Raw genomic sequence first — 23,661 nt, forward strand, 5'->3', positions numbered from 1 at the left:
TCCTGTAGCCGCGGCCGCAGCCAGCGCCGGGACCTCGATGGGCTGCTCCTGCACGTCGCCGGGTGTGTGGCTGAGCCCGGCAAGCCGCGGCACCTCGGGCCGGGGAGTCATCGCCGCAGCCCGCGGCCGGGTCCCGAGGCGACTACACAGGGAGACGACGGCGGCGGCGGGAGCCCCGCCGGGGGTCTGGGACTGGGAACTGCCACCGGCTTCGCGGTCAGTGGGGACGGAAGCTGGGCCGGGAGAGGGAGCCGGGGAGGCGGGAGGCCGGGCTCTCGCGTGCGCCGGCGCGGGGTGCACTTGCTCGGAGCTGGATTCGGAGCAGTGGGGAGAGAGGAGGACCCCCGCCCCCAGCGAGGGAAGCGATGTCGCGATTGGCCGCTTCCTGGGTCCCTGGGATGGTGGAGGAGATGAGGCGACGCAACCCTTTCAAGTCACTCTCTAGGGGAAGGGTCTGGGCCGGGAGTGGACCCACCCCCACCCCCGCGCGCGCCGAACCTGGACCCAGGACCTCGCGAGGTCCCTTTGCTTCGGTGGTCGCCTTAGCGTCGTCCTAAGAGAGCAAGTGGGAGGATCTGGGTAGCTGGCGGCGCGAAGTGTGCGGTGCCTGGGGCGTCTCCGCACTTCCGGAATCCCCGGCTCCGCGGAGGGGATCGCCGGGAGCTGTGGAGCTGCCTGGAAGAGAGCATCGCCCGGAGGCGCGCAGTGGGAGTCTGGGCCTCACACACGCTGACAGGATACCTGCAAGGTGAAGCTCGGTCACAGAAAGGAGCCCACGGAGGAGGGGCAGACAGATTACGATGCAAATTTTAAAGGAACCAAGCGGATGAATGAGGAGAAAGTTAAACCAAACTGGTTGAAGCTTCACTTTTTTTTTTCTTTTTTTTTCTTTTTTTTTGGTACGGGGATTGAACCCAGTACTTTCGCACGCGTGACATCCCCAGCCCTTTTTTCTTTTTGTTTTTTATTTTGAGATAGACTTGCTAAGTCTGTAAGTTGCCCAGACAGCGCTTGAACTTGAGATCCTCCTGCCTCAGCCTCCCAGCTTACTGGCATTACAGGTGTGCACTAACACAGCAGGGCCGGGGATTTAGCTCAGTGGTTTCGCTGCTTGCTGCGCAAGCGCAAGGACCCAAGTTCGATCCCCAGTACCAAAAACAAACAAGCTAACACACATAGCAAAACTTCACTTTCTTTTTTTATTTTTATTTTTTGGTACTGGGGATCGAACACAGGACCTTGTGGTTTCGAGGTAGGCCATGGAACCACTGAGCTAAATCCCTGGCCCAAAACTTCACTTTCTTTTTTTTTTTTTGCTTCTGGGGATCAAACTCAAGTCCTTGCATTTGTGTGGCAGGCAGCGAAACCACTGAGCTAAATCCCCGGCCCAACTCACTTTCTTGATGTCCTATTTTTGAGGAATCTCCCTGTGAAAGTAATCCTTGTGAGCTTAATCATAAAGGAGGTGTTTCTCAGACAGTGGCTTCAAATACAGTATCACAGATAACTACATATCAGGAACTTACTATAGAGGGGCTTTGTGCTAGCTTTGGATCACTGAAATGAGCAAAACACAACTTCCACCCAAAGAAGCTCCCCAGGTACAGTAGAGGGCAAGGCTCGGGAGTCAACAGGGCTGCAGAGCTCTGTGGTTAGAGCTATGGTGATGCCATCATGGGTAGTGGAATTGGACAGTGTCTAAAAGAGTCGTGGGGAAGAGGTGCCACCACGTGCTGACCATGGTAGCCACCTCCTCGGCCTCTGCATAGCTCTCTACATTGCACCTGAAGGGAGGACACCTTGTGGGACTGGACTCTGCCCTCCAGAGAAACTGGGAGCCTGAGGCTGGGAGGGAGGCCTTCCTGACGAAGGCACAGGTGCCCCCTTGGAATGGCACATGGGTACACACCTTTGTGTGACTGGACAGCAATTCTGTGTGAGGGAGTCTGGGATAGCAAGGAACTCTTGGTGTTAGATACGGTGTCTTGTGCCAGAGAAAGCATGGAGACCTTAGAAGTGGAATTTCAACTAGGATGTCTAAAGGAACTAAGGATGTAAAGGGTGGCAGGAAATCAGAGGAGACACAGGAGAATATCTGAGTTTGGATACCATGGAGTCGCGTAGTTGTTTTTGTTATTATTGTTGTTGTTAAAAATGTATCCCATTGGGGCTGGGGATTTAGCTCAGTGGTTTCAACGCCTGCTACGCAAGTGCAAGGACCCGAGTTTGATCCCCGGTACCAAAAAAAGAAAAAAAAAATGTATCCCATAGAGTTATTTTTATAGAAAAGCCTTTCTGTATGTTTTTGAAAATACAGAACAGGGCTAGCAGTGTAGCTCAGTGGTAGAGTGCTTGCCTAGCATATGTGAAGGCCTGGGTGTGATCCCCAGCACTGCGGAAGTAATAAAAACTTTTTAAAAAGTATAGAACGTGTATTTGAACCATCTTGACAATTGACAAAAGGTTCCTCGCTGGAGAAAGGTCAGCAGTACTTTCTGAATAACGTTGAGTGTTATATTAGGCCAGGTAGGTATGAAGAGATGCAAACAGCTGAGTGTTCATTTTAAATTCTCTAGTGAAAACAACATACCTTCACTAATCATTCAACTTAAATGCTGCCAGAACATTTTTATTTCCTTTGTTGTGATAGTGCATTAGATGTTTTTAAAATTCATAAATTCAAAGTTCTTTTTTAGTTTAGTGAAGTGATTCAAAGAACATATAATGGCCAGAAAAATCAAGGAGCCAAGGATAGCACAGCATTCTGTAAGCCAGCTTGTTTTTCTGTCATCGGCGGGTTCTGCAGGGGCGTACTGTTTTGCAGATGTGTCTGTCCTAAAACCCTACCCTTTCTGCATCTTTAACGCTGTTTGTAATCCTTACTATGTGCCAAGCACTGTACAAAGATTGAGTCCTCCCTCATAAGAGCCGTTGAATCCTGTTTTACAGATTGGGAAAGCGAGGCACAGCAATTCAGTGCCTTGAGCAAGGTCACGGATAACGTAATTACAGGAGTGAATGGGAGAGGCAGGATTTGAGTCCAGATGTTCTCGCTCCCACCCCGCCCCCTTCTACAGCCTCCCCCGAACTCCACCTCATTCACTAAAATCTTTGCTCTTGTGGTATTGGGCCACTGCCCCGGAAACTATAGTTAGATGTGGTTCCAAAAGCAAGAGTCTGTTCACATCCCGTGAGTCTTTTTTCTAGAGAAACATGGGCTGTGCTGCCCACAAGATGTTTCCTTATGTGTTTCAGCCCATCCTGTTAGATAAAGAGAAAGTAATATACAGGGGATCAGAGTGTGGCCCCAGCTGCTAAGAAGAGAGCTCTCGAAGCGCAGTAGGACGTGGAGCCTGTGTGTGGAGTTCCTGGGACATGGTTGTGGAGCCAGACTCCAGCCCTGTGCCACACCCCGGAACGCTCAGCTAGTGGCTCTCTGGTCAGGAAGTGTTTGCATGCCTCCAGTCCCTGGAGTGTTCTCATGGGCCTCAGGAGGCAGGAAACTCCAAACACCTGCCTGAAAGGAGGTAGGATTTATTATAGCTGGGGAACCCTTGAACTAGTGCAGGAACCAGACAATAAAATAAAGTGCTCAATTGAGCCATGTAGTGATTAGAAGAGAGGCCAGCTATAATGAGGAGCTAATTGTGCAGGGCAGGCACGGAGAGCAAGAGGCAAAGCTGCTGCTAGCTGCTGGGCACTGGCAGGCAATAACAGCACTGCAGAGATGGAGTAAATCCCTAGCCTCGGTTAATTAAAGCCCTGAACACCAGTTACTGAAGAGAAGAGCTTGGGGCGGTGTTGGGTCTGTGGTGCTGAAGTTGCAAAGAGCTCTTGAAAGCCCAGCAGGGTGTATTTTATTCCCAGCCCGTTTTAGACCTGTTCATATTCACCATCAGCTAGCCCCTAGGAAAGCACAAAACAAGCTACCGTTTTCCCTATACCTGGTATTTGTCCTGCCTGTACCTTGTCTTAAAGAATGCTAGATACAGGGCCGGGGATTTAGCTCAGTGGCTTCACCACCTGCTGTGCAAGAACAAGGACCCAAGTTCAATCCCCAGTACCAAAAAAAAAAACAAAAGAATGCTAGATACAAATAACCTGTAGTCTGGCCAACAGACCTGTGCCTATCTTGTTCGAGACATAACGTGAGACTATAGTGCTAGAAAGTCCCAACCAGAGAAAGCGTCCAAGCCCAGCACAGCTGTGCATGCGTGTAATTCCAGCACTGGGAGGCGGAGGCAGGAGATCATTGTTAGTTTAAAGCCAGCCTGGACTACATCTTGAGACCCTGTCTCAAAAATAACCCCCAAATTTTAAAAACAGAGGAAGGGTCGGTCTAATGTGTGTTTCATTTTAAGAAGCCAGCAGGGTGCTTCCTGTGCTCTGTAGAGCATGTATGAGAAAAGGTCACACGTGCTGACCACCAAGTATGGAATATTTAACGCATGTGCATGCCGATGGCCATACAGAGCAGTCTGAAGTAGAAAAGGGGGGTGGTATCTCGATATCGACCTATGGCGAGGGCTCATTTCTTCCTGGTCTTGCTTTTTTTTTTTTTAGATAGGGTCTCGCTGTGTAGTTCAGGCTGGCCTTGAACTCCTGGGGAACCTCCAGCCTCAGCCTCCCAAGTGCTGGGATTACAGGTGTGAACCACCGTGCCCATCTGGTTTTACATTTTTAAAAATCATTTGCTTTCCTTTTGGAAGCAGATTTCCAGAGACAGAAAGCCAGGCCACTCCTGCTACCGAGTGAAGATGAGAAGAGGCATGTTCCTAATTTAATATTCACCCCAGGACAACTGAATGCTGGGGAAGTTTCATCTTTTCCTGGTCTCCACACCATAGCCTTCAGGGGAGAGGGACTTGGTGACTGAACTCTCCATCTTCTGTGCTCCCCAAGAGGTTTCTAGCTCCTGTCGGGTCAGTGGAGATGGAAAGTCTGAACGAGGTCGGTTTCTTGCCATAGCAAAGCAGGCCCAGTTCCGTGTGTGCACTCAGGCTGAGGTCCTGTTCCCTGAGTCCCAACTCTGTGGAAAGTGAGTGTTTCCAACCCAAGGATGAGTCTCCGGGGAATCCAGAAAGACAGGCTGTTTAGGAAGACAGCAGCGACCCACAGTAAATGCACTAGTGATTGTCCAGTCCAGAGGCCGGGGCTTTGCCACGCTTGTTCCGTGGCTTTAAGCCAGTCAGTCAGCCTTTCCGAGCCTCATTTGAACCCAAAGTGACGATCTTGCCAGGTAGTGAAACTCAGAATAGACCCCGGATATGTAGACATTTAAACATAGGAAATGGGGCTGTGTTTAACTTGGGGTTTTTGTGGGGTTTTTTTTTTTGGTACCAGGGATCGAACTTGGGACCTTACGCTTGCAAGGCAGGTGGAACCACTGAGCTAAATCCCTGGCCCTAACTTGGGGTTTTTAAGATTTCTCTCAGTTCATTTTGTAATACTTAATGTATTTCGATTGTACTTCTCCACTTTGAAAAAAATTAAATGAATGAAGAAAAGGAAATAGTAATTACATGCCATGGATGGTTGAAAACACTACACATGCTCGGGAAACTGCCAACAGAGACAGTTACTGTGGGTTTCTTTTTGACTATTAGCAGAGAATGGGGAAAGGGGTTTAAAATGAAAGATACAAAATTCAAGAAACTAACAAAGAAACCGTTGACTTTGTCCCAGAGCATGGAGGACTCCTAGAGTCTCGGCCCTGCAAGGGCTGCTGGGTCTGAGGACCTTAGCACTTAGCTTGAGCTGTCCCTTTCTTTCGTGGACCCAGGGGACTGAGGCCAAAGGAGGTGGCTGCCTCACCTGAGACCGGGCGGGTAGGGGAGCAGGACTGAGGGGCTCTGGCCGCCTGACCTGAGCTGTCATTCGTTCAGGGCTCCCCTCTAGCCCTCCCTCTCCCTCCAGAGCCCTGTGGCAGATGCAAGGGTATCCGGTACCCTCCTAGTTGGGGGGCCGGCGCTGTGCGTGTGTGTAGGCATCAAACCTAGGGCCTCCACACATCAGGCAAGTGCCATACCCTGAGCTACTCCCCAGCCAGGGATATGTTCTTGTAGAACACTGAGCCTCATTTCCAAGGTCCTGGTCCCCCAGGGCCCTGCGTTCCCATTTGAGGTGCTTGGGATATGTTTGATCCGCAGAGACTCTGAAGCCAGATGGCTCTCCCACCCATTTTTAGTACTGGACATTGAAGCCAGGGCCTTGCAGTGAGCTATGTCCCCAGCTCTTAGCTTTTGCGACAGCGTCTTGTTAAGTTCCCCACTGAGGGCTCAAACTTGCCACCCTCCTGCCGCAGGCTTCCAGAGTGCTGGGATTGTGGGCATGTACCCCACGCAGCAGCTCCCCTTCTCAAAGCCTGGTGGAGTTGCAGGGCTGGGTCCTTCTCTGACCCAGCTGTCTTTCCAGCCTTCCCCCTCCGGCACTTTTGCTTTTAGTCCCTAAGAACCTCACCTCCTGCCTGGGTGATGTCATAGTGCTGGGTGTCTGCCGTGGCACAGTGTGGGGCCCATGCTGTCCTCACACCCTCAGGTGGGCACCTGTGCTGTTTGGTCTTTGCCTGGCACGGGTGGGCTTTCCCTCAGAGAGAGCAGCGTCCTGGTACTTGGTCCCACAGGATGGTACTCCAGCAGGAGCAGGCAGCAGGAGTTCAGTCAGGGCTGAGGCTGCATGGCCCTGACCCTGGGTTAGGACAGGACCTGGCCTCTGAATGCTGGCTGACCTTCAGCTCGAAATGCTTTTGTGTAGGCTGAGGCCCCAGCTGGTAACCTGTCTCAGCATAGCCCAGTGGGCAAGACAGCCCAACTGTAGTGACCTGGCCCTTGTTTTCTAGTTCCGAAACAAAATGGAATGGTTGTAGCACCCAGTTTGAAGCAGGCTGGGTGAGAGGAGTGCATGCCGTCTCCCTTTCTTCCTCAGAGTGTGAGCTTCGGCAGATCTCTGCCTCCGCTTCCTCATCTCTTTAACGGGAAAAGAAAAATGGGGGCTTATCTGCAAGGTCGGAGCACCCCTGGACCGCCCAGGGCCTGGTGGGGAGAAGCCGGTCTGCATCCCACAGGGTTGGGAAACCCTGGCCACACCCTGCTTCAGTGGCTTCTGCCTGCAGTGGCAGTCAAGCCGGGTGTCCTTGGGTCAGAGGACCCTGACAGGCCAGAAGGCAGGTCAGGGCCGTAGGCGCTGGTGCACCGGATTGATCGTAAAGGGCTTCAAAAACTGAGAGTTTCACAGTCGTTGGTAAGTAATTCTTGGGCAGCTGGGTCAGTAACTCGTTGTCATTGTGAAGTGACAGTCACCATGGCTTTGTGGAGATTCCTCCTGGGCTTGGGTTGATGCAGGGTGACAGCTGCATGGCAGCTCGTTAAGCAACTGCATTGGACCTAGGAAGCCAGCTGGAGCCTCTCGCAGGACTTTCTGAGGGTGCCTCGCCTCCCCAGCTCCTTGAGCCTCTGCTCTTTGCTAATCTGTCAAACAGCCCCGCCAGGGTCTGGATGGTCAGCTCGGCCTCAGTCTCCCTCCGGGGCTGCTTCCCGGGACCCCGTGCGCAGGTACCTGGTGGACATCACCAGTAAAGTGGTGCTCCGTGGGTTTTCCTGTGTTTTATTTTTGGAGAGCTGGTGTTCCATGTTTTGTCTGTAAGGATGAGTATCTGGTTTCCCAGGAGCTAGTGGAAGGAAAGTTTGCACAGAGTGCCCTTGAGTTGTTAAAGTCACAGACTTTAGAGATCTCATCCACCCCTTCAGAAGCGAGACGACTGATGCTCGGGTCCCTTAGATGCACACAAGGTGCAGCAAGTGGAGCTCCTTCTGTGCTTGGTCACCCTCCCCGCCCCACCTGGGGCCAAGGGAAGGAGCCCGCACTGTGCTCAGAAGCCTCGTGCCAGGCTGTGAGGGCAGGCAGGGCCAGCTTGGGATCCTCACTGGTGTGTGACCTTGGGAACATTGGCCAAAACCTGTGAGCTGCTCAGTTCCATCTCTGCAGTGGAGAACACGACAAGCCGCCACCGCAGGAGCTGAGGCCCGCTGCTTCGCAGTCCTCGTGCTCAGCACAGCACGGAGGGCACCAGGAATGCAGTGTCGCCTCCCTGCCATCTGTAGACTGTGCCGCAGGTCTGGCCTAACACTTGCACTTGACACAAGGTCAAATGGACCCCAATTTCCACATCTGTAAAGCGAGAGAATTTGATAAAGTCTGGCCCTTCCAGGGCTGGAGTCCGGATTCAGATAGTGATTTTTTTTTTTTTTTGCCAGTTAATCTTCCATGTGATCTTGTTTTAACATTGTCTCAGTTTTTCTCACCATTGCAACATATAATACACCACGCCCATAAACAGAACTTGTTACGGGACAGATCTGTGGGATGGCAACCCATGTTGTCACACTCCGTGTGGCAGACACTTCAGTAGACCTGTCAAGTGGGAGATGGCAAAACAGCCACCAGTAGCAGCAGAGGGACTGTGCTTGCCCTGTGGCAGCTGCCCGAGCCCACACTTTTTTCTGAAGTGAAGGTCACCATTGTTAGCAGTCTGGGCACTCTGAGAATGGCTTTGATGAGAGGCGGAGAGGGAAAGTAGCTTACTCATGACTTCCTGCTTTCCTGGGTGAGCATTCACGTAGATGAACTCTAGTTCATGCCTGCGATATCTTTGCTTTTCTTTTTTCCGGTACGTTTTTTTTGTTGAAGATTGAGTACAACATACAGAGGCAGGCAGGGAGAGACTGACCCTCCTTTCTGGGAGAAGCAGTGTAGACCTCGGGCCCCAGTCCCATAGCACAGGCTCTGTCTGTCCACACCGCACTTTCAGCAGGGAGGCGTCTTCCCTGCAGGGCTTTGTGCCCCGCCTCGCCTTTCAGAAGGAGCGGGTGGCACACTCTGCTTTGAAGTATTGGAAGCATAGTAATTCATGGCTCCTTTGTTTTTCTGAGACTTCTCTAGAAATGGGCAGGCATCTTAAAGCCTTTTGGATTCTTATGTTTAAATTAAGTTGTTACTCAGGTAAATAATGTTCAACCTGACCATATTCATTTGTAAAGATTCTAGGGCGAGGCCATATGTCCTCGGGTCCTCGAGGTTGCAGGGCCAGCCTGGGAAGACTGCTGTGTGGAAGTGGGTCCCTGAGACCTGAGCCGCCCTGGGAGAGGCGAGCACATGCTCTACACAGTGTCTGTAAACCGAGGAAGGTTGGGGCTGCACTCACTAAGGGTGCCACCCGCTCAGTGGGGATGTTGTGAGTGACCGTTTAAGGGTGGGCTGCGTTATTGAACTCAGATAATAATTAGTTTAAACAGAACCTTTCCGGAGAATACCAGCTCCCCATTCCCCACTGTTAGCCCATGGCAGCACTAGGTTTGCTGTGTTTGTTGATAGTGGAGATTGAACCCAGGGCCTTTGCACTGAGCTGTATCTCCTTTCCTTTTTACTTTTTGAGACAGAGTCTTGCTGAATCAAATCACGGAGTACCCAGCCTCCCCGGATTTGCTAAAATGTTACAAATTCCTTTGAAACAATTTGACCTGAGCCAGAGCTCCCCTGTAGGAGTCTGCCAGGGGCTAAGGGTTTCCATCCCATGTTCCTGTTTCTAGGGCCCCCCAAAGCTCCCTCCCTCACTCTTTGTCTAGATGGTCCTCATCTCTAAGCCCAGGGAAAATATTTGCCTCCGACTTTGAGTTTGTTTAAGCAGCCTCTGCCCAGCGGCTCCCGCAGGCCTTCGTGGTAGGGGCCAGTGGGCCTTCTGTCTCTGCCATCCCCAGCCATGGTGCTTGGAACGTGAGTACAGGTGCGCTGAGAGGCGAGTGGCTGCTGTTCTGGGAACGGAACTCACAGGGCTCTGAGTGCCTCCTAGGACTGGTCTGAGCTGCTCCAAGACCTTGTGTCGGGCCTTGTCCCAAGAAGGCAGTGCCTAGGGCTTGTTGGGGACTGGACTGAAAACAGCAGGGCCCGGGGCTCCGCTGTGGAACTTTCATGTCTTACTTGACAGCCGTGCCTTCGGTCCCTGGGCCTAAAGCACGGACTGTGGGTCCGTATTTTACCCTGAGTGATAGATTTATAGGCATTGGCCCCTCGTTCATCAAATGACAGGCACCGTAGCTTGTTCCGCTCATCCCTGCTGATGGGCCACAGTGGGAGGGGCTTGGAGCTGCCTGGTGTGGCCAGCAGTTTGGCGTCTTGGGCTCAGTCCAGTCCCGGGCCTCGGGTCCTTGAGCTCTGCTTCGTTGGCCGCCTCTGCATCTGTCCATCTGGGTGAGGGAAGGGGACCAGTCCAGTAACGAAGGCTGCGTGTTACACGTGGGTCCAGCATGCTTCTCTGGACTAGAAGGTGCTTTTGTTTTAGAAAATTAGTGCTAATGTCAGTCATTTGAGTTTGGCTTCTGAAATTCTAGGAAGGAGCGGAGCTGTAGCTGATTTCCCTCCATCCCACCCCCAACAGACTGAGATCATCAATCTAACACCACATCTTAGGTAACTCTAGCCTGTGATCCCAACGCTCAGCAGGCTGAGGCAGGAGGATCACCGAGAGTTGGCCAGCCTGGGCTACACAGTGAGTTCCAGTGAGTTTTAGGCCAGCCTGAACCATGGTACAAGACCCTGTCTCAAAAAAAAAAAAAAAAAAAGAATGCTAACTGTAGGGACTTCAGAACTCAGATGCTGTGGATCCTTTTCTGCAGTCCCTTCCTTACCCCGCAGCCTACTGTCCCTTTGCCTCTCTGGGCCTCTCCAAACTCTTCACCAAGCAAGAAAAATTACTTTGAACATAGATCACTAACACTTAGGAGCTGACATTTGAATGCTATAAAAGATTTAGCCACAAAAGTACGATGCGGGTAACTATCATTAAAATTACAAAATGACCATTGTTGTTGATCTTTCCTTGGAAAACCGGGAGCTTCTTAAAACAAAACCTGGCTCCCCCAAGTAGGACTCCGGGCTGTCTCCTCAGCCTCCCAGGCTCACCGCCCCTGCCTCAGCCCTCTCACCTGTCTGGCCTGTCGCAGTCAGCACAATCCCCTCTCCACTTTCCCTGGTGACTTCGCCTCCCCAGTGCCCCCAGAGTGAACGCCAAGAGCTCAGCGGCTTCCTGAAACGTCCCTCGCCTGCCTTTCCAGCTTCACGTCCCGTCCTGCCCTCCCTTCCCAGTGAAGCCCTGTCTGTGCCGACTGCTTGCAGCCCAGGCACCAGCGCCCCCACAGCTCCCCACTTTCCCCGCCCCACCCGTCCCTTCCAGGGCACTTCTGTGAAAGTCTTGTCTCACTCCCGAGTCGTTTCCCGTTTAGTGCTGGTTGCTTTGGCCCTGTTTGCCCCTTCGCCGTGCTATCTGCTGGTCCTAGGCTTGGCGTTACATCTGATACATGTGCCCGTTCACGAGGCCCGCTGAGTCGAGCACATACTCCTGTCGGGTGCCAGGCTAGAGCTACACCCGTGGGCCGTGAGTTAGCAGGCGAAAGCCAATGAGGCAGCGGCTTGGGAGCCGGAGGAGGGCGTGGTGGAACGCACGGTAGCACATGCCTGACGCCCCCAGCCCCTCCATGGAGTCAGTGGCTGCTCGTGAAAGTCTTCTGGAGTTGACTGAGAGGAGACCCTAGGGGCCGAGGGTGCCAGCGTGAGGAAGGAGACAGCAAGCGGCGTCTGGCTGGCGGCTGTGGTGGGGTCTGGGACCCACAGGCCACCGCGCAGTCCCTCCACGGCCTGAGCACCCAGGCGGAATGGGCTCATGGGAAGACGTTGCTGCCAGAGAGCTGCTTCTGAGCCCCAGGACGGGCATTTCCCTGTTGCACATAGAAAGGCGAGGGTTTGCGTCTGCCCTTTGGCTGTCGGGGACAGGCTGCAGGAACACAGGGCTCCCCTCCCTCCCGAAGGGTGTTTCGCCCACATCCCTCGCAGGTTCTGTTGGCTAATTGAGACTACCGTCCTTACCGGAACGCTCCTCCCGTTGCTTTTGGGAGGCCCGGGGTGAAGCAACCTTCTCTGCGTGTGGTTTCAGCTGACACGTTTCAAAACTGAAGTGTGGGGTGGAGGTGCCTGCAGGCAACACTTGGCCCCGACTCTTGTGGTACTTCCTGCCAACTCTTGCAGTACTTCCTGCTGACTATTGTGGTACTTCCTGCTGGCTGTTGCTTGCCAGGAGGGGTGGGAACAGCGCCTCTGTACCCTTGCTGCCCCTTGAGCAGGAGTCAGCCCATGGGCTATACGGTGCTGCCCGAACACCTTCCGCCCAGCCCTGGGGGCACAAGAAGGGCCTCGGGTGGCCATAGGGTCACAGAGCCCACACGCTGGTCTAATGCACACCTGTGTGGGAGCTGCTGCGGGCCAGACCCTCCCGGATGGCCAGTGTCCCCGAGGCCCTGCCCAGAGCGAGCCCCTTCCTTGCGGGGTCCAGCCCGGCTTCCTGTTAGCAGCCCTTCCGCTTCACAGCCCGTTAGCAGCACCACATGAGCAGTGTGCCCAGAGTGGCGGCTGCACATCTGGAAGTGACAGTGGCCAGCCATGCTGGAGAGGACAAGGGACTGTGCAAAGGAGGCGGCAGAGCGGCAGGGGCCAGAGCAGGTGCCTTTGCAGCCCCCAGGACATCGTTAGCCAGCACACTGCAGACTATGTCATCATCGCTCATCTCGGAGGAGAGGGAGGCTTGTACCCACGGCAGGAGCAGCTTCTCTGCCTCCCTCCCTCCCTCCCTGTCTGTCTGTAGCTGGAAGGCCTCCCTCAGCAGAGTAACACACAGGAAGCAGAGTCACCCACCGTCCTGCGTACAGTCCAGAATGGATGGTGTTGACAGAGAGAATACAGTCACTGACTGCACCATGAGCGTACTTTAATCCCTGGAAGGATCTAAAGAAGAATTATAAATTTATCCTTAGTGATCACCCATCCATGAAGGCCACACCCTTTGTGACAGGCGGGCACTGTTGGGGCACATGAGCCTTGGGCTCCACGGAAGGTTGCGCAGTACAGGTGGGCGTGGGGAGGGGGCTATCAGCGACCCTCGTCACACTGAGCCGTTATGCAGGGGAGGCAGGGTCACGATGGCTCTGTCACTGACTTGGTGGGAACCAGAGGTCAGCAGACGTGCAGGTTACGTGGTCTCCAGCAGAACTGCTCAGCCTCTGCCACTGTGATGTCAGAGCGGCCACAGCTCCTGTACTCGAGTGGTTCGGGTGCGAGCCGGGAACAGGTGACTGGTTTTGCGCTTCAGGGTGACTGGTGCTGCGTGTGCCAGTCTGGAGGGAGCAGGGAGGCCCAAGAAGGCCTGCGTTTGGGGGTGGCCGGCTGTTGATTGGGTCCGCTCTTGAATCCTGCTGGATGTCAGCTTGTTGTGTGCTCTGGTTGGTTTTGGGTCCCGTGGAGTTTAGGAGTTCAGGGTTTGCTGGTCCAAGTCGGGGCCCAGACACTCCTGGGCCGCAGTTTCCCGCTGCCCTGCTTGGTGCTTCAGAAGGTAGGCCCGAGGCTTTTAATCCACTTAGGTTGTCACTGGCAGCATGAAGTTGTCACTGTCCTCTGGAGAGCACAGGTTGTTCTGCTAGAAGGTTGCAGCTGATGGACATTAGGAATTACCTCTTTCCTCTGCTTAAGGGAGCTGTTCTACCCGCTCTGTGGCGTCTTGGTCCCGACGTGTGCTCTCACTGCGGACCCATTGAGCTGAGCGTCCTTTGGACAGGCACGCAGCTCCCATCTCCCATCTGCCAGCCCCTGGGCAGCGGCTGCAGGAGCTGGCCTTGCTCGGGGCCACCCTGCAACTGGGCCCAGACTGTGCTTGTGAGGAGTAGTGCTGCCCTGCTGCTCGTCTTCCTGGCCTTGCCCTCCTCATCAGGCTCCGCTGTGTGGTCCAGGTGCTCCCCTGCGAGCCGAGGCAGGCAGCACAGTGTGGGAAGCTGCCTTTGCCCTCCAGGTGGCACAGGCAGCCAGGGCGGCCCCTGTGGAGTAACCAAAGACCAGGTGTTACTTGTTGCTCCACCACTGGGCCCCCGGTGGCTTTGCTGTGGCACCTGCATCTGGCGGTGGACTTGAGCCATCAGTTTCCTTCTGAGAACGGAGGCTGAGCAGAGGGAGGAGCGTCCTGCAGCACATGCTGGGGGCAGAGACTCAGTCGTTGATTCTTAAATGTCATTGGTGTCTCCAGAGGCCAGGATTGCGGCTGAGAGATGCCCATGCAGCCCATGAGCTGGGGAAGGTGTCCCAGCCTCCGTCATCTGTCACAGGCACCTCCACCGATCCCCCACCCGGGAGGCGGAGGCCAGGGCTGGATGCAGCCTCCTTGTGGGCAGGGAAGCAGGTCCAGAGCCCATGCTGGGAGATGGGACCGGTCTTGAGCTCCTTGTCCGGCCTTCTCCCCCTTTGCCCCGTCTCCTACATGGGGAGTGGACCTGAGAGTCTCCTTTCCCCAGAAGAGCTGAAAAACCTGCCTGTGTCCAGAGCTCCCCACGAGAGAGTCTGTTGTGCCAAGCACCCTCCTGTGCGCTGCAGGGAGCTGGAAGGTCTTCATGGCTGCAGCCTGGTGCCGGGCCTGGCTGGCTTCCAGTCCTCTTCCCACCCATTTCTGTTAGCCCCACACAGCTGGGACACTCGCCTCCAGGCCTGCTGTCCAGGTCTTCCCCAAGCAGTCACTGATCTCCACCCGTGCCTGCCTCTCTCATCTCCAGTCAGAATGGGCCCAGCAGAGCCCTAGCAACGAAGACTGGTCCGGTGCTGCCTCTCCTGTGGGTCTGCTGCTGCGCTCCAGCTGGCCCTGGCAGGGCCTGTCCCCTCAGGAGGTGCCCTCTTCTCTGCCAGTCAGGAGTGGGAAGGCGACTCACGTTGCCTCGAGGGCTTGTTCGTCAGACCCGCGGCTCTCCTTGTCCAGTCTCCGTCCTGACAGGGTGACCCAAGTGTGGCTTCTCTCCTCTTGCAGATGCCAGGATGGACAAACTAGCCTATGATGCTCACCCCCGCCCACCACTTCCGAAACATTGAGCGGAAGCCAGAGTACCTCCAGCTGGAGAAGTGCATGCCACCTCCTTACCCTGGGCCCGTGGGAACCATGTGGTTTATCCGCGACGGCTGTGGCATCGCCTGTGCCATCGTCACCTGGTTTCTGGTCCTCTACGCGGAGTTCGTGGTCCTCTTTGTCATGCTGATTCCATCCCGAGACTACGCGTACAGCATCATCAACGGAATCATGTTCAACCTGCTGGCCTTCCTGGCCCTGGCCTCCCACTGCCGGGCCATGCTCACGGACCCCGTGAGTATGTCTGGGCTCGTATTCACCGGCCCGCACACTCCTCCTCTGGCCCTGCATGGCCAAAGCCTGCATGCTCCCCTACCCCTTGGGAATGTGCAGAACGGGCCAGGGCAGTGGGACGTGGCAGCCCATGGGTCTCGGCCACAGCCTGACGTGTGTGTTCATGCTGCCTTAGTGCCCTGCTGGAGGAGCCTGCCCTGTGGGTGGGAAGACAGTCTGTCTCCTTAAAGACGGGGCCAGATGGGCAGTCCAGAGAGCATGCTGGGCTTCCACTCAGGGCAGTGAAGTCAGCACTGGAGCCAGGCGGACTTGACGTATCCCAGTAGCTGCCCGGATGTAGCCTGCTCTTTGCCCGGGCGAGGCTCCGCTCTTCCTGAAGAGCTGGCCTGGCCTGTTTCAGGCTCAGCAGGTGCCTCTTGTGACTGTGGGGGGAGCGGGGAGCGTCTTGACCTGCTCAGAGACTTAGCTAAGCCTGCCGGGCTGTGCATGCCTCCTGCCCTGGCTCTCAGTCCTCCCTCCTGTCCATTATCTGAGTACGTTGTTGGTGAACACTGCTGTGGCTTTGTTGTTCACCATGCCTGTGGTGGGGCTTAAATTAGGGACAGAAAGCACCGAGGATGGCATTGGCCCCGGCACCCAGATGTCACTTCTCTGAGCCCCAGGAGAGCACACTCCCCTTGGGGAAGAGCTCATTTCCTGCTGGCTTAGGTGGTGGACTAAATCATCCCCAGGGAAGGCAGCTTGCTGGCCCAATTGCATGTCAGTGACAGGCCCAGGCGGTCCCTCCTGTCATGCATTTGCCTGGGCACAGGCGTGCTGAGCAGTGTCACCTGGAGGAAATTAGGTCCGTGGGCGTGGTCAAAAGGTCCTGACACCAGGACATAGAGAGTACTCCCAACAGTGTCCACTCGATCATCCTGAAAACAAGTCAGGGGCCCAAGGATTTAGCTCATTGGTTCTGCCGCCTACCTGGCAAGCGCAAGGTCCCAAGTTTGATCCCCGGTACCAAAAAAAAAAACAAAACTGAAAGCGAGTCGGGTTTATGCAGAAGCTTCTGTGACACCTGCTGCATCAGGTTTGCAGGGGTAAAAGATGCCCTTCTGCTCAGCTTATAGTGTGCCAGCTGCTGAGCCCCAACCGCTCTTCTGCCCTCAAGGCAGGAGGAGCATGGTTCCCAGCAGAAGGACACGGAAGCGGGCTGCTTGACAGAGCTGACACTGAGCCAGTCCTGTCAGAGCCTTGGGGCAGGGGCTGACAGGCAGCACTCCAGGCAGAGGGAGCAGCGTGTGTCGAGCCAAGGCCTGCAGGAGAGGGGGAGCTGGGGCTGGGCAGCGGGAGAGGAGGCTCTGCCTCGGGCCCTGCTGCCTCACCCCTGGTTCCCCCAGTACCTGTGCAGGCCCTGCCTCTCCAGGAGGGCCCCCCACCGCCCCGTCCCGGCCTGCAGTGGGATGTGTGGTTCTCACTCAGTGTGCTGTTGGCTTCCAGTCCCGAACAGGTGAGAACCACAAGACCACATGCCAGACCTTGGTCAGCTTCTCCCGGATGTGTTCCGCTGCCCCAGAAAGAACCAGACCGGAAAACCAGGTCACTGCCGAATCCCTGCCACAGTGAGGGAAGCAAGCGGAGCGTGTCCTGCAGACAGGCTCTGACCCAGGGTCATCATGTCACCTCCTGCCTCCGTACCACAAACCTGGCATGGAAAGTGGGATGGAGTTGCGGAGAGGTGGCCTGTGGCACCCCTGGGGGCCCAGGTCTCCGTTCCAAAGCAGAACCCCGAGGCAGGGTCCCCATAAGGCCCCAGGGCTTCCCTAATGGGATTATGATGCTTTGGTGTCAGGGGTTCATATTGCCCATGACTGCAGAGTAACTTACACCCACAGGTTTTAAACAGTGTAGGTGTTGCATATCGGCACCGCTAGAAAAAAAGGAGAGGAGGAAAGACAGTCTTGCATGGTCTCCCACCAAAGTGTTGCCCTACCACTGCAAGGTTTGAATTTCATCTCAGATGCGACATCAGAGCAGGTGTAGCCCCCACAGCTTTGTCCACTGCAGCAGGGCCTGGGTCCGCACGTGGCTTGGGCAGAAAGGGGCAGAGGGAAATGCCTCGTGCGTATCGTGCGTGAGCCGCCCTCGGGAGATGCTGCCCCCGAGACACGGGGTGGAGAGGACGGGTCTGAGATGGCAAGGACAGGCGGATCTCCCTGGCCACCGGCTCACCTGGAGACGCGGGGGCTTGGGCGGCGGTGACTCAGGCCGGCTGGGTGCCATGAAACCCTCTTCTCCCCACCCTGAGCTTACGCACCGCCCCCCGAGGAGCCTCCTATGTGCCTGCCACACAGATGTTCCAGGTCTGTGGTGGCCTGCTCGCCCTGAGGAGCAGCCCCTGAGGACAGCCTCGAGTCGGAATCCCTGATCTTGGAGCCTCTCTCCTTCCCCGCTTCCGGTTTCCTGCCAGTTCGGTCCCTGTTCCGAGTCCATCCACCCTGTGAACTCCTTCAGGAGCCTCGCGCTCAGATCGGGCTGTGTCTTCACAGAAGGTGCTCACAGCTGACAGACCCGCTTGTCTCTTAGCCCCGGCCGCCGGGGCTCTCCACACCGGCAGTGCACAACCTCAGCAGTTGCAAAAACCCTCTGGCTCATGTACTTTGCCCCTCCTTCTTTGCACCTAATTCTTTTACGTTCATAAATTAGTTCAAATCTGAGATTTGAGAAAAGAAGGGATAAGAACCCGTCCCATTTAGCCGTATTGCACCAAAGGCTCCTGAAGCAGGCAGGTGCTGGGTGTCACAGAGAAGGGCCCGCCGGAGGCACTGGCACCGCCTACTCTGCACAGTGCTGCGTCCTCTCACGCAGGCCGCACCCACAGCCGCGGCTGAACGGCTTGTAGACAACCACAAGAACTCTGGGGCTCCAGAGAGGCAAAGTGGCCAAATCCAGGTCACCAGCCCCTGCCTGTCTGTGGAGGAGACAGGTGGCCCTGTTCCAGGGACAGCTGTAGAAGGGGACACGCCGCCCCCCGGGGCCGGACATGATACAAGCACCTTGTCAGGCCTTGGCTACCCATGTTGAGTTCTTGAAACTGCTGACATTTCTTCCATTTTTTAATGAAGCTAGTTAGGCCGGAGCCACATGGAAATCACAAGGCCCAGGGGTGTATCTGAGCAGCACGGCGCCTGCCTGGCAACTGCAAGGTCCTGAGAAAAAGAAAGAAATCACAAGCAACCTGGTCTCCATTCTGCTGTTGGTGCCAGAGCTCAAAGCCAGGCCTTTACGCATGCTCGGCAGGCCCTCCGCCCCGAGCTCACCCCACGCTCAGCACACACACCTTTTTTCTTAAGTTCAATCCTTTGTTGGCATATTTTGCACCCTCTGCTGCTTTCTCCAGTGTGCTTTTCACATAGTCATACTGTCCCGCCCTTACTGAAACACACAGTTATCCAGTCCTGTCTCGGCCTTAGTGTCAGTGTGGTATTGACGTGGCTGTGGGCAGTGGAGGGGGCAATAGCTTCGAGGCAGTGGGTAGAAGAACTTTTCCAGGCCACTTCCTAGAGACTCATCGCTGCGCCCGCCTTCTGTGGTGGCTGCGTCTCTAGACGCGGTGGCTGGGCTCTGGGTCCCTGTTCTTGCCGGGGACAGCTGTGTGGTCTTGGGAAGTCACTGGCTTGTCCGCCTCAGTTACCTCATCTATAAAATGAGGATCCCGGAGTCTCCGCCACATAGGCTGGTGGTCAGAGTGGCGCACAAGATACAGTTTTGTCGCAGACGTCTGGAGCTGTGCCTGGCACAGTAAAGCCTCTGCCTCACTTCTTGACATGGGCTCGGTGAATGCAGGCTCCGTGCCAGGCGGGGCAGTGTGCTGCCTGCAAGTTGAAAGACCCAGCTGCGATCCGGGGCTCAGTCACGGTGTGGAGCGGTGTGCAGTTACACGGAGTGTGCTGTGACCCACACGTGAGCTGCCTGTGGGCTCGGCCTGGGCTGTCAGGACAGGCAGAAGGGGTGGCCCTGTGGGCTTGGGAGTGGCAGGGAGGTGGGGGGCCCTGGGGCTGGCTGGGGCAGGAGGGAGGCGGCTCTGGGCCTTGCCCACCCCGGGACTCTCTCTGGTCCACGGTCCCGAGGTCCCGGGACTGGGCTGTGGGCAGGGTCCGTGGTCAGATCCAGTCTTGGGCATTAACGTCAGGAGAGGACAGGCTGCAGGCCCAAGGCTCGGGGACGCTGCTGGTGGGCCGGTGACAGCTGGGCTGGGTGAGACGGGAAGAGCCAAGGGCGGTGGCTGGGTCTCCCACGGCTGCAGGGGGAGGTAGATGCGCCCGGGCCAGGGAGGGGCTCCGCTCTGGGTGTGGGTTGAGTTGTGCAGTTCCCTGGAGCTCGTGCCTGTGGGGAAGCAGGCAGCAGTACTGCTGCTGTAGCAGTTGGGGTGGAGCCTGGGATTGCAGGTCCTCACACCGGCGGCACAGGGCAGCGCTCAGAAGGCGTAGGCGGAGCAGGCCCAGGCCTTCCCCAGGCCAGGCAGGGGTGCCTCTTACCCTTGCGAGCCACTGCCCATTCCTGGCCACTCCCCCATACCTTGTCCTGGGTGTCCCTTAGGCCCTGCGGGTCCCAGTGGTCACACATACGCTGTGCTTCTCCACTGTTCTCGAGGGCTCCAGGGTGCCCCTCTCCCCGCCTGTCCCCACCACCACTCTGGAAACAGCCTGTATTCCCCTCCTTTCTGTGTCCGCACGGCTCAGCCTCCTTCCCAGACCATCAGAGTGCCTCCTGAGCATCTGGGGCCTGATCTGGTCCGCCCGCACGCACAGGGAGCCTCTTCCTGAGTCTGCTGTCACCGCTCACGCGGGCTCCACGGTCCCTGTAAAGAAACCTCTGGCATTGAACCTGCAGGGAGGGCGGCCCTGCCCACTGCCCTGGCTGCCCTGCTGACTCAGGCGTGCCACTGTCCCCTCTGCCCCTCCACGGGCCCCTCATCTGCTGACCTTGTCCCCCGCAGCTCCCCCTGGAAACCCTCTCCCCACTCGGGGCAGCCCTGCAGCACCATTGCTCTTCTCACTTGCTGTACGGGGAGGGGCCCCAGAGCCTCACAGACACTAGGCAGACGCTGCTGTGAGCTACATCCCAGTCTGGCCTACGCTCCTCCTGCCTCAGCCTTCCCAGGAGCTGGGATTACAGGCGGGTGTTGCCACGCTGGCTTTCACCATGAGCTTTCATTTCTGAAAACTCAAACTTCTCTGACTCCCTGCATAGGCGGCTGCTTCCTCCCCTGTGCTCCAGCCTCTGCACATGGAGCCACTTTAGCAGGTCACTCGCCAGGCCGGAGAGGCCCTGGAGGCCGACTCGAGTCCCCGGCAGTGAGCAGGGGCCGACTGCCAGGACCCCTGCCCTGTGGGCTTGGCCTGCATCCTTTCCCGCTGGCTCCACCCAAAGAGTGGCCAGCGAGAAGGTGAGCAGCAGCCTGGCCAGAAGGGGCAGATGCCTGGGCCCTGGCTCCCGTTGCCCGTGCAGTTACTGAGAATAGCGCAGTCACAGTGGTTGTCTGGGAGGAGTAAAATCCACCAAACCCTTCCCAGTGCTTAGGGCTCATCAGCGGGGTTGGGAGGTGAGCTGCTCGAAGGGGACACGCACAGACCCAGGCTGTGCCAGGAAACTTCGCAGCTGGGGAAATCGTCCTTGTGATGTTGACTTGGGGAGAATGGGTTCAGTGAAAGCAGGGTTAGAGAAACAAAAGCAAAATACCCGCCACGGTGCAGCTGCCCTGTAGGAAACTGCTCAGCCCTTTGGTCAGTAAGTGTCCTCCGTGCCCCGTCCTTCTGAACAGGTCCGTGTGCGGGTGTGGTGGCAGCTGTGAGGTGCCCACCTTGCTGCATGGTGACGGCTGACAGCCGCCAGCCCAGCCCTGACCTCTCCTCTCTTGCAGGGAGCGGTGCCCAAGGGAAACGCTACGAAGGAGTTCATAGAGAGCCTGCAGCTGAAGCCTGGGCAGGTGGTGTACAAGTGTCCCAAGTGCTGCAGCATCAAACCCGACCGCGCACACCACTGCAGGTACGGCCTCCTGCGCCTGTGCGCCCTGCCAGGCCCACAGCAGGACTCCCAGTGTCCCCTGCTCGGGCACAGCATGAGCACCTTGAGTCTCCCTCCGGGTGCTGTCACCCCCGGTGCCAGCCTTCGTTGCACTATGCGTGAAACAGCAGGGACTCCTGGGTTTCCTCCTACCGCGCATCCTCATGACAGGGTGCCAAGAGAGACAGCCTTAGAAGTGCATTTGTGAGCCGAGCGTGGTGGCGCACACCTGTGATCCCAGCACTTGGGAGGCTGAGGCAGGAGGACTGCCATGAGTCTGAAGCCAGCCTGGGCTGCCTAGTTGAAAGCCAGCTGAACTACATAACAAGACCCTGTCTCAAAAAGCCAAAAACAGGGCCGAGGATGTAGCTCAGTGGTTTTGCCGCCTGCTGTGCAAGCGCAAGAACCTGAGTTCCATCCCCAGTACCAAAAAAAAAACAAAACCAAAAACAAGAAAAGGTCATTTCTTTGCTGTCTTGCACATAAAGTGAGCGTTGGGCTGGAGAGAAGGCTTGCAGAGGGTCCAACCGTGTAGAACTTAGCCCCAAACCCACTGTCGCATCTTCTCGGCAGTGAGTTTGCCCTTCGTGCTCTGAGTTCTTCGTGGTGTTGTCTTCCTGACTGGAAGACATCGCGCTACACCTACCGCAGTGTCATCATGAGAGGACTCGAGGTGCCCATCACAGACACAAGCGTCCCTGGGTCCCCCTTCCCACCATGTGAGTGTTTGGGATGGGGTGAGGCCCAGAGTCTGCTCTCGGAAGTCATCCTGGTCAGGACCTGGGTGGAGTGAGGGACCCGAGCGAGAGAGGTCCTTTCTGCATGGCCTACCTGGCACCCAGGAGGCGGGCCCACCTCCAGCGCCCGGGCCCCGTGCCCGCCCTGCCGCGGCGCCGCCGTCGTGTTTCCTCCTTCCAGGCTACCCGCTCCAGGCGTGTGCGCAGGGCCGGTGGGGCTGCTGCCCCTGTGGGGTGTGTGTCTTGGGTGTCTGCCCGAGGTGGGGACGTAAACCTCGCCTTTTTCCTGGTCAGGACCTGGTGCTCGGGAGTGGCCCGTGAAACCCCGCTTGCCGGGGCTGCTCCATGGGCCGGGCCAGGCTCTGGCCAGGACCTGGGAGAGGTGGAAGGTGGGGTGCCGCGCTGTCCCCAGCACCCTGTCCCTTCTCTGCCAAGCAGGCTGGCTGTGAGGATCCCGTGTAAACCCCGTGAGTCGCCCAGCTCTACCCGGCGCAGCCCCTTGGTGACAAGAGGATGTGTGCTGGGCTCCTGGCGCTGGGCTTCGCGGGGAGGAGCTGTGGGCGGCCACAGCGGCTCCTGTCTCTCCCTGCCTGTGCCCTGCAAGCCCCGCGCTGCTCCTGGCCTCCCTCCCGGGGCTGACGCCAGGCTGTCGACCCAGCAGCTTGGACAGACGGGGTGCCGGGCTGGGGCGCCGGGTTGCAGTGGCAGCCTGCTGCTGCTCGGAAACGCTGACAGCGTGGCGGCCTGGCCCTCTGGGGACCCACGGCCCCACACTGGGCGGACTGGCTGTGTGCGCTGGCTGGGCCCAGGGGCTGCCTGTTGGAGAAGCTGCATGTGTGTGCTGTGCCAGGCTGCTGTCCCCCACCCCAGCCCTGCCAGCTCCACGGCCCTCGCCACTGTGCTGTGTCCGTCTGGCTCCGGGTCTCTCCCTGGGCGACCCGGCAGGACTCCTCCGGCGTCCGCAGTCAGTCTCCCTTGGGAGGGGACACACCTCTCAGCCAGGCCAAGGGTGGCAGCCCCGGCTCTGCCCCCGGGTGACGATTACCAGGAAGGTTGCCCAGCACGGGTAGTGTTCTGAGCGTTTCGCTACATTACTGGTGCCCAGCAGTGGAGGACCTGCGTCCCCTATCCACCCGCGCTGCTTGGCTTTTCCAAGGCCACTTGTGCATGGCAGCAGGGCACCGTCTGCTTTCCTGCTTATTTTCCTGTTGGCACCAGCATGGTGTGAAGAGAAAACCCCGTCAGGCCTTGGCCCCTTAGTCCTCCAGGCTGCCCCAGAGCTGAGTCCCCGGAACACAGCTTGTCTGCCTGCTGCAAGTCCCCAGGGAGCCAGGAGCGTCCCGGCCAATGCCCTGGGGTGCACGCCAAGAAAGGATGAGGCGCCTCCCGGGGGACAGGGACAGGCCCGAGTGGGTGGGTGCACAGGACCCCCAAGCTTGTCCAGCCCACGAGAGCGCAAGTCCTGGAAAATGGTAGGAGGAGAGGAGATGGGTCCGCCCTCTTCATGACCTTAACACGGAGCACAGGCAGGGCCTGGGAGACCTGGAAGGCGAGGACATTGTGTAAGGCGTTGGGTCGCTTGGTGACTGTCGCTGCGTGCCCTGTCCTGTGCCCAGGAGCTCCCAGGCCATAGTGGCTGGTCCTTGGGACACGGGGCAGGTG

The 23,661-nt window shown here is 56.9% G+C and overlaps 1 protein-coding gene across 6 annotated transcripts in view; it reads left to right on the forward strand.

Moving 5' to 3' along the window:
• Positions 1-33: 33 nt before the first annotated feature.
• Zdhhc3 (zDHHC palmitoyltransferase 3) overlaps positions 34-23,661 on the forward strand; it is a 33,768-nt gene continuing 10,140 nt past the window's right edge. For 4 of the 6 annotated variants that reach the window (XM_087186882.1, XM_021257293.2, XM_004835054.3 and 1 more), the window contains exons 1-3: positions 34-216; positions 14,882-15,211; positions 21,120-21,244. In XM_087186882.1, the coding sequence (XP_087043008.1) occupies positions 14,906-15,211; positions 21,120-21,244 (431 nt within the window). In that variant the 5' untranslated portion in view covers positions 34-216; positions 14,882-14,905. Of the gene's footprint in view, positions 217-14,881; positions 15,216-21,119; positions 21,245-23,661 lie in introns of all 6 variants that reach the window. The other 2 variants (XM_087186881.1, XM_021257311.2) reach the window with 1 other exon arrangement.

This window comes from Heterocephalus glaber, unplaced genomic scaffold (assembly GCF_053883595.1).
Source record: "Heterocephalus glaber isolate CG9 unplaced genomic scaffold, H.glaber_assembly_v1.0 deba00001504, whole genome shotgun sequence".
Lineage (NCBI taxonomy): Eukaryota > Metazoa > Chordata > Mammalia > Rodentia > Bathyergidae > Heterocephalus > Heterocephalus glaber.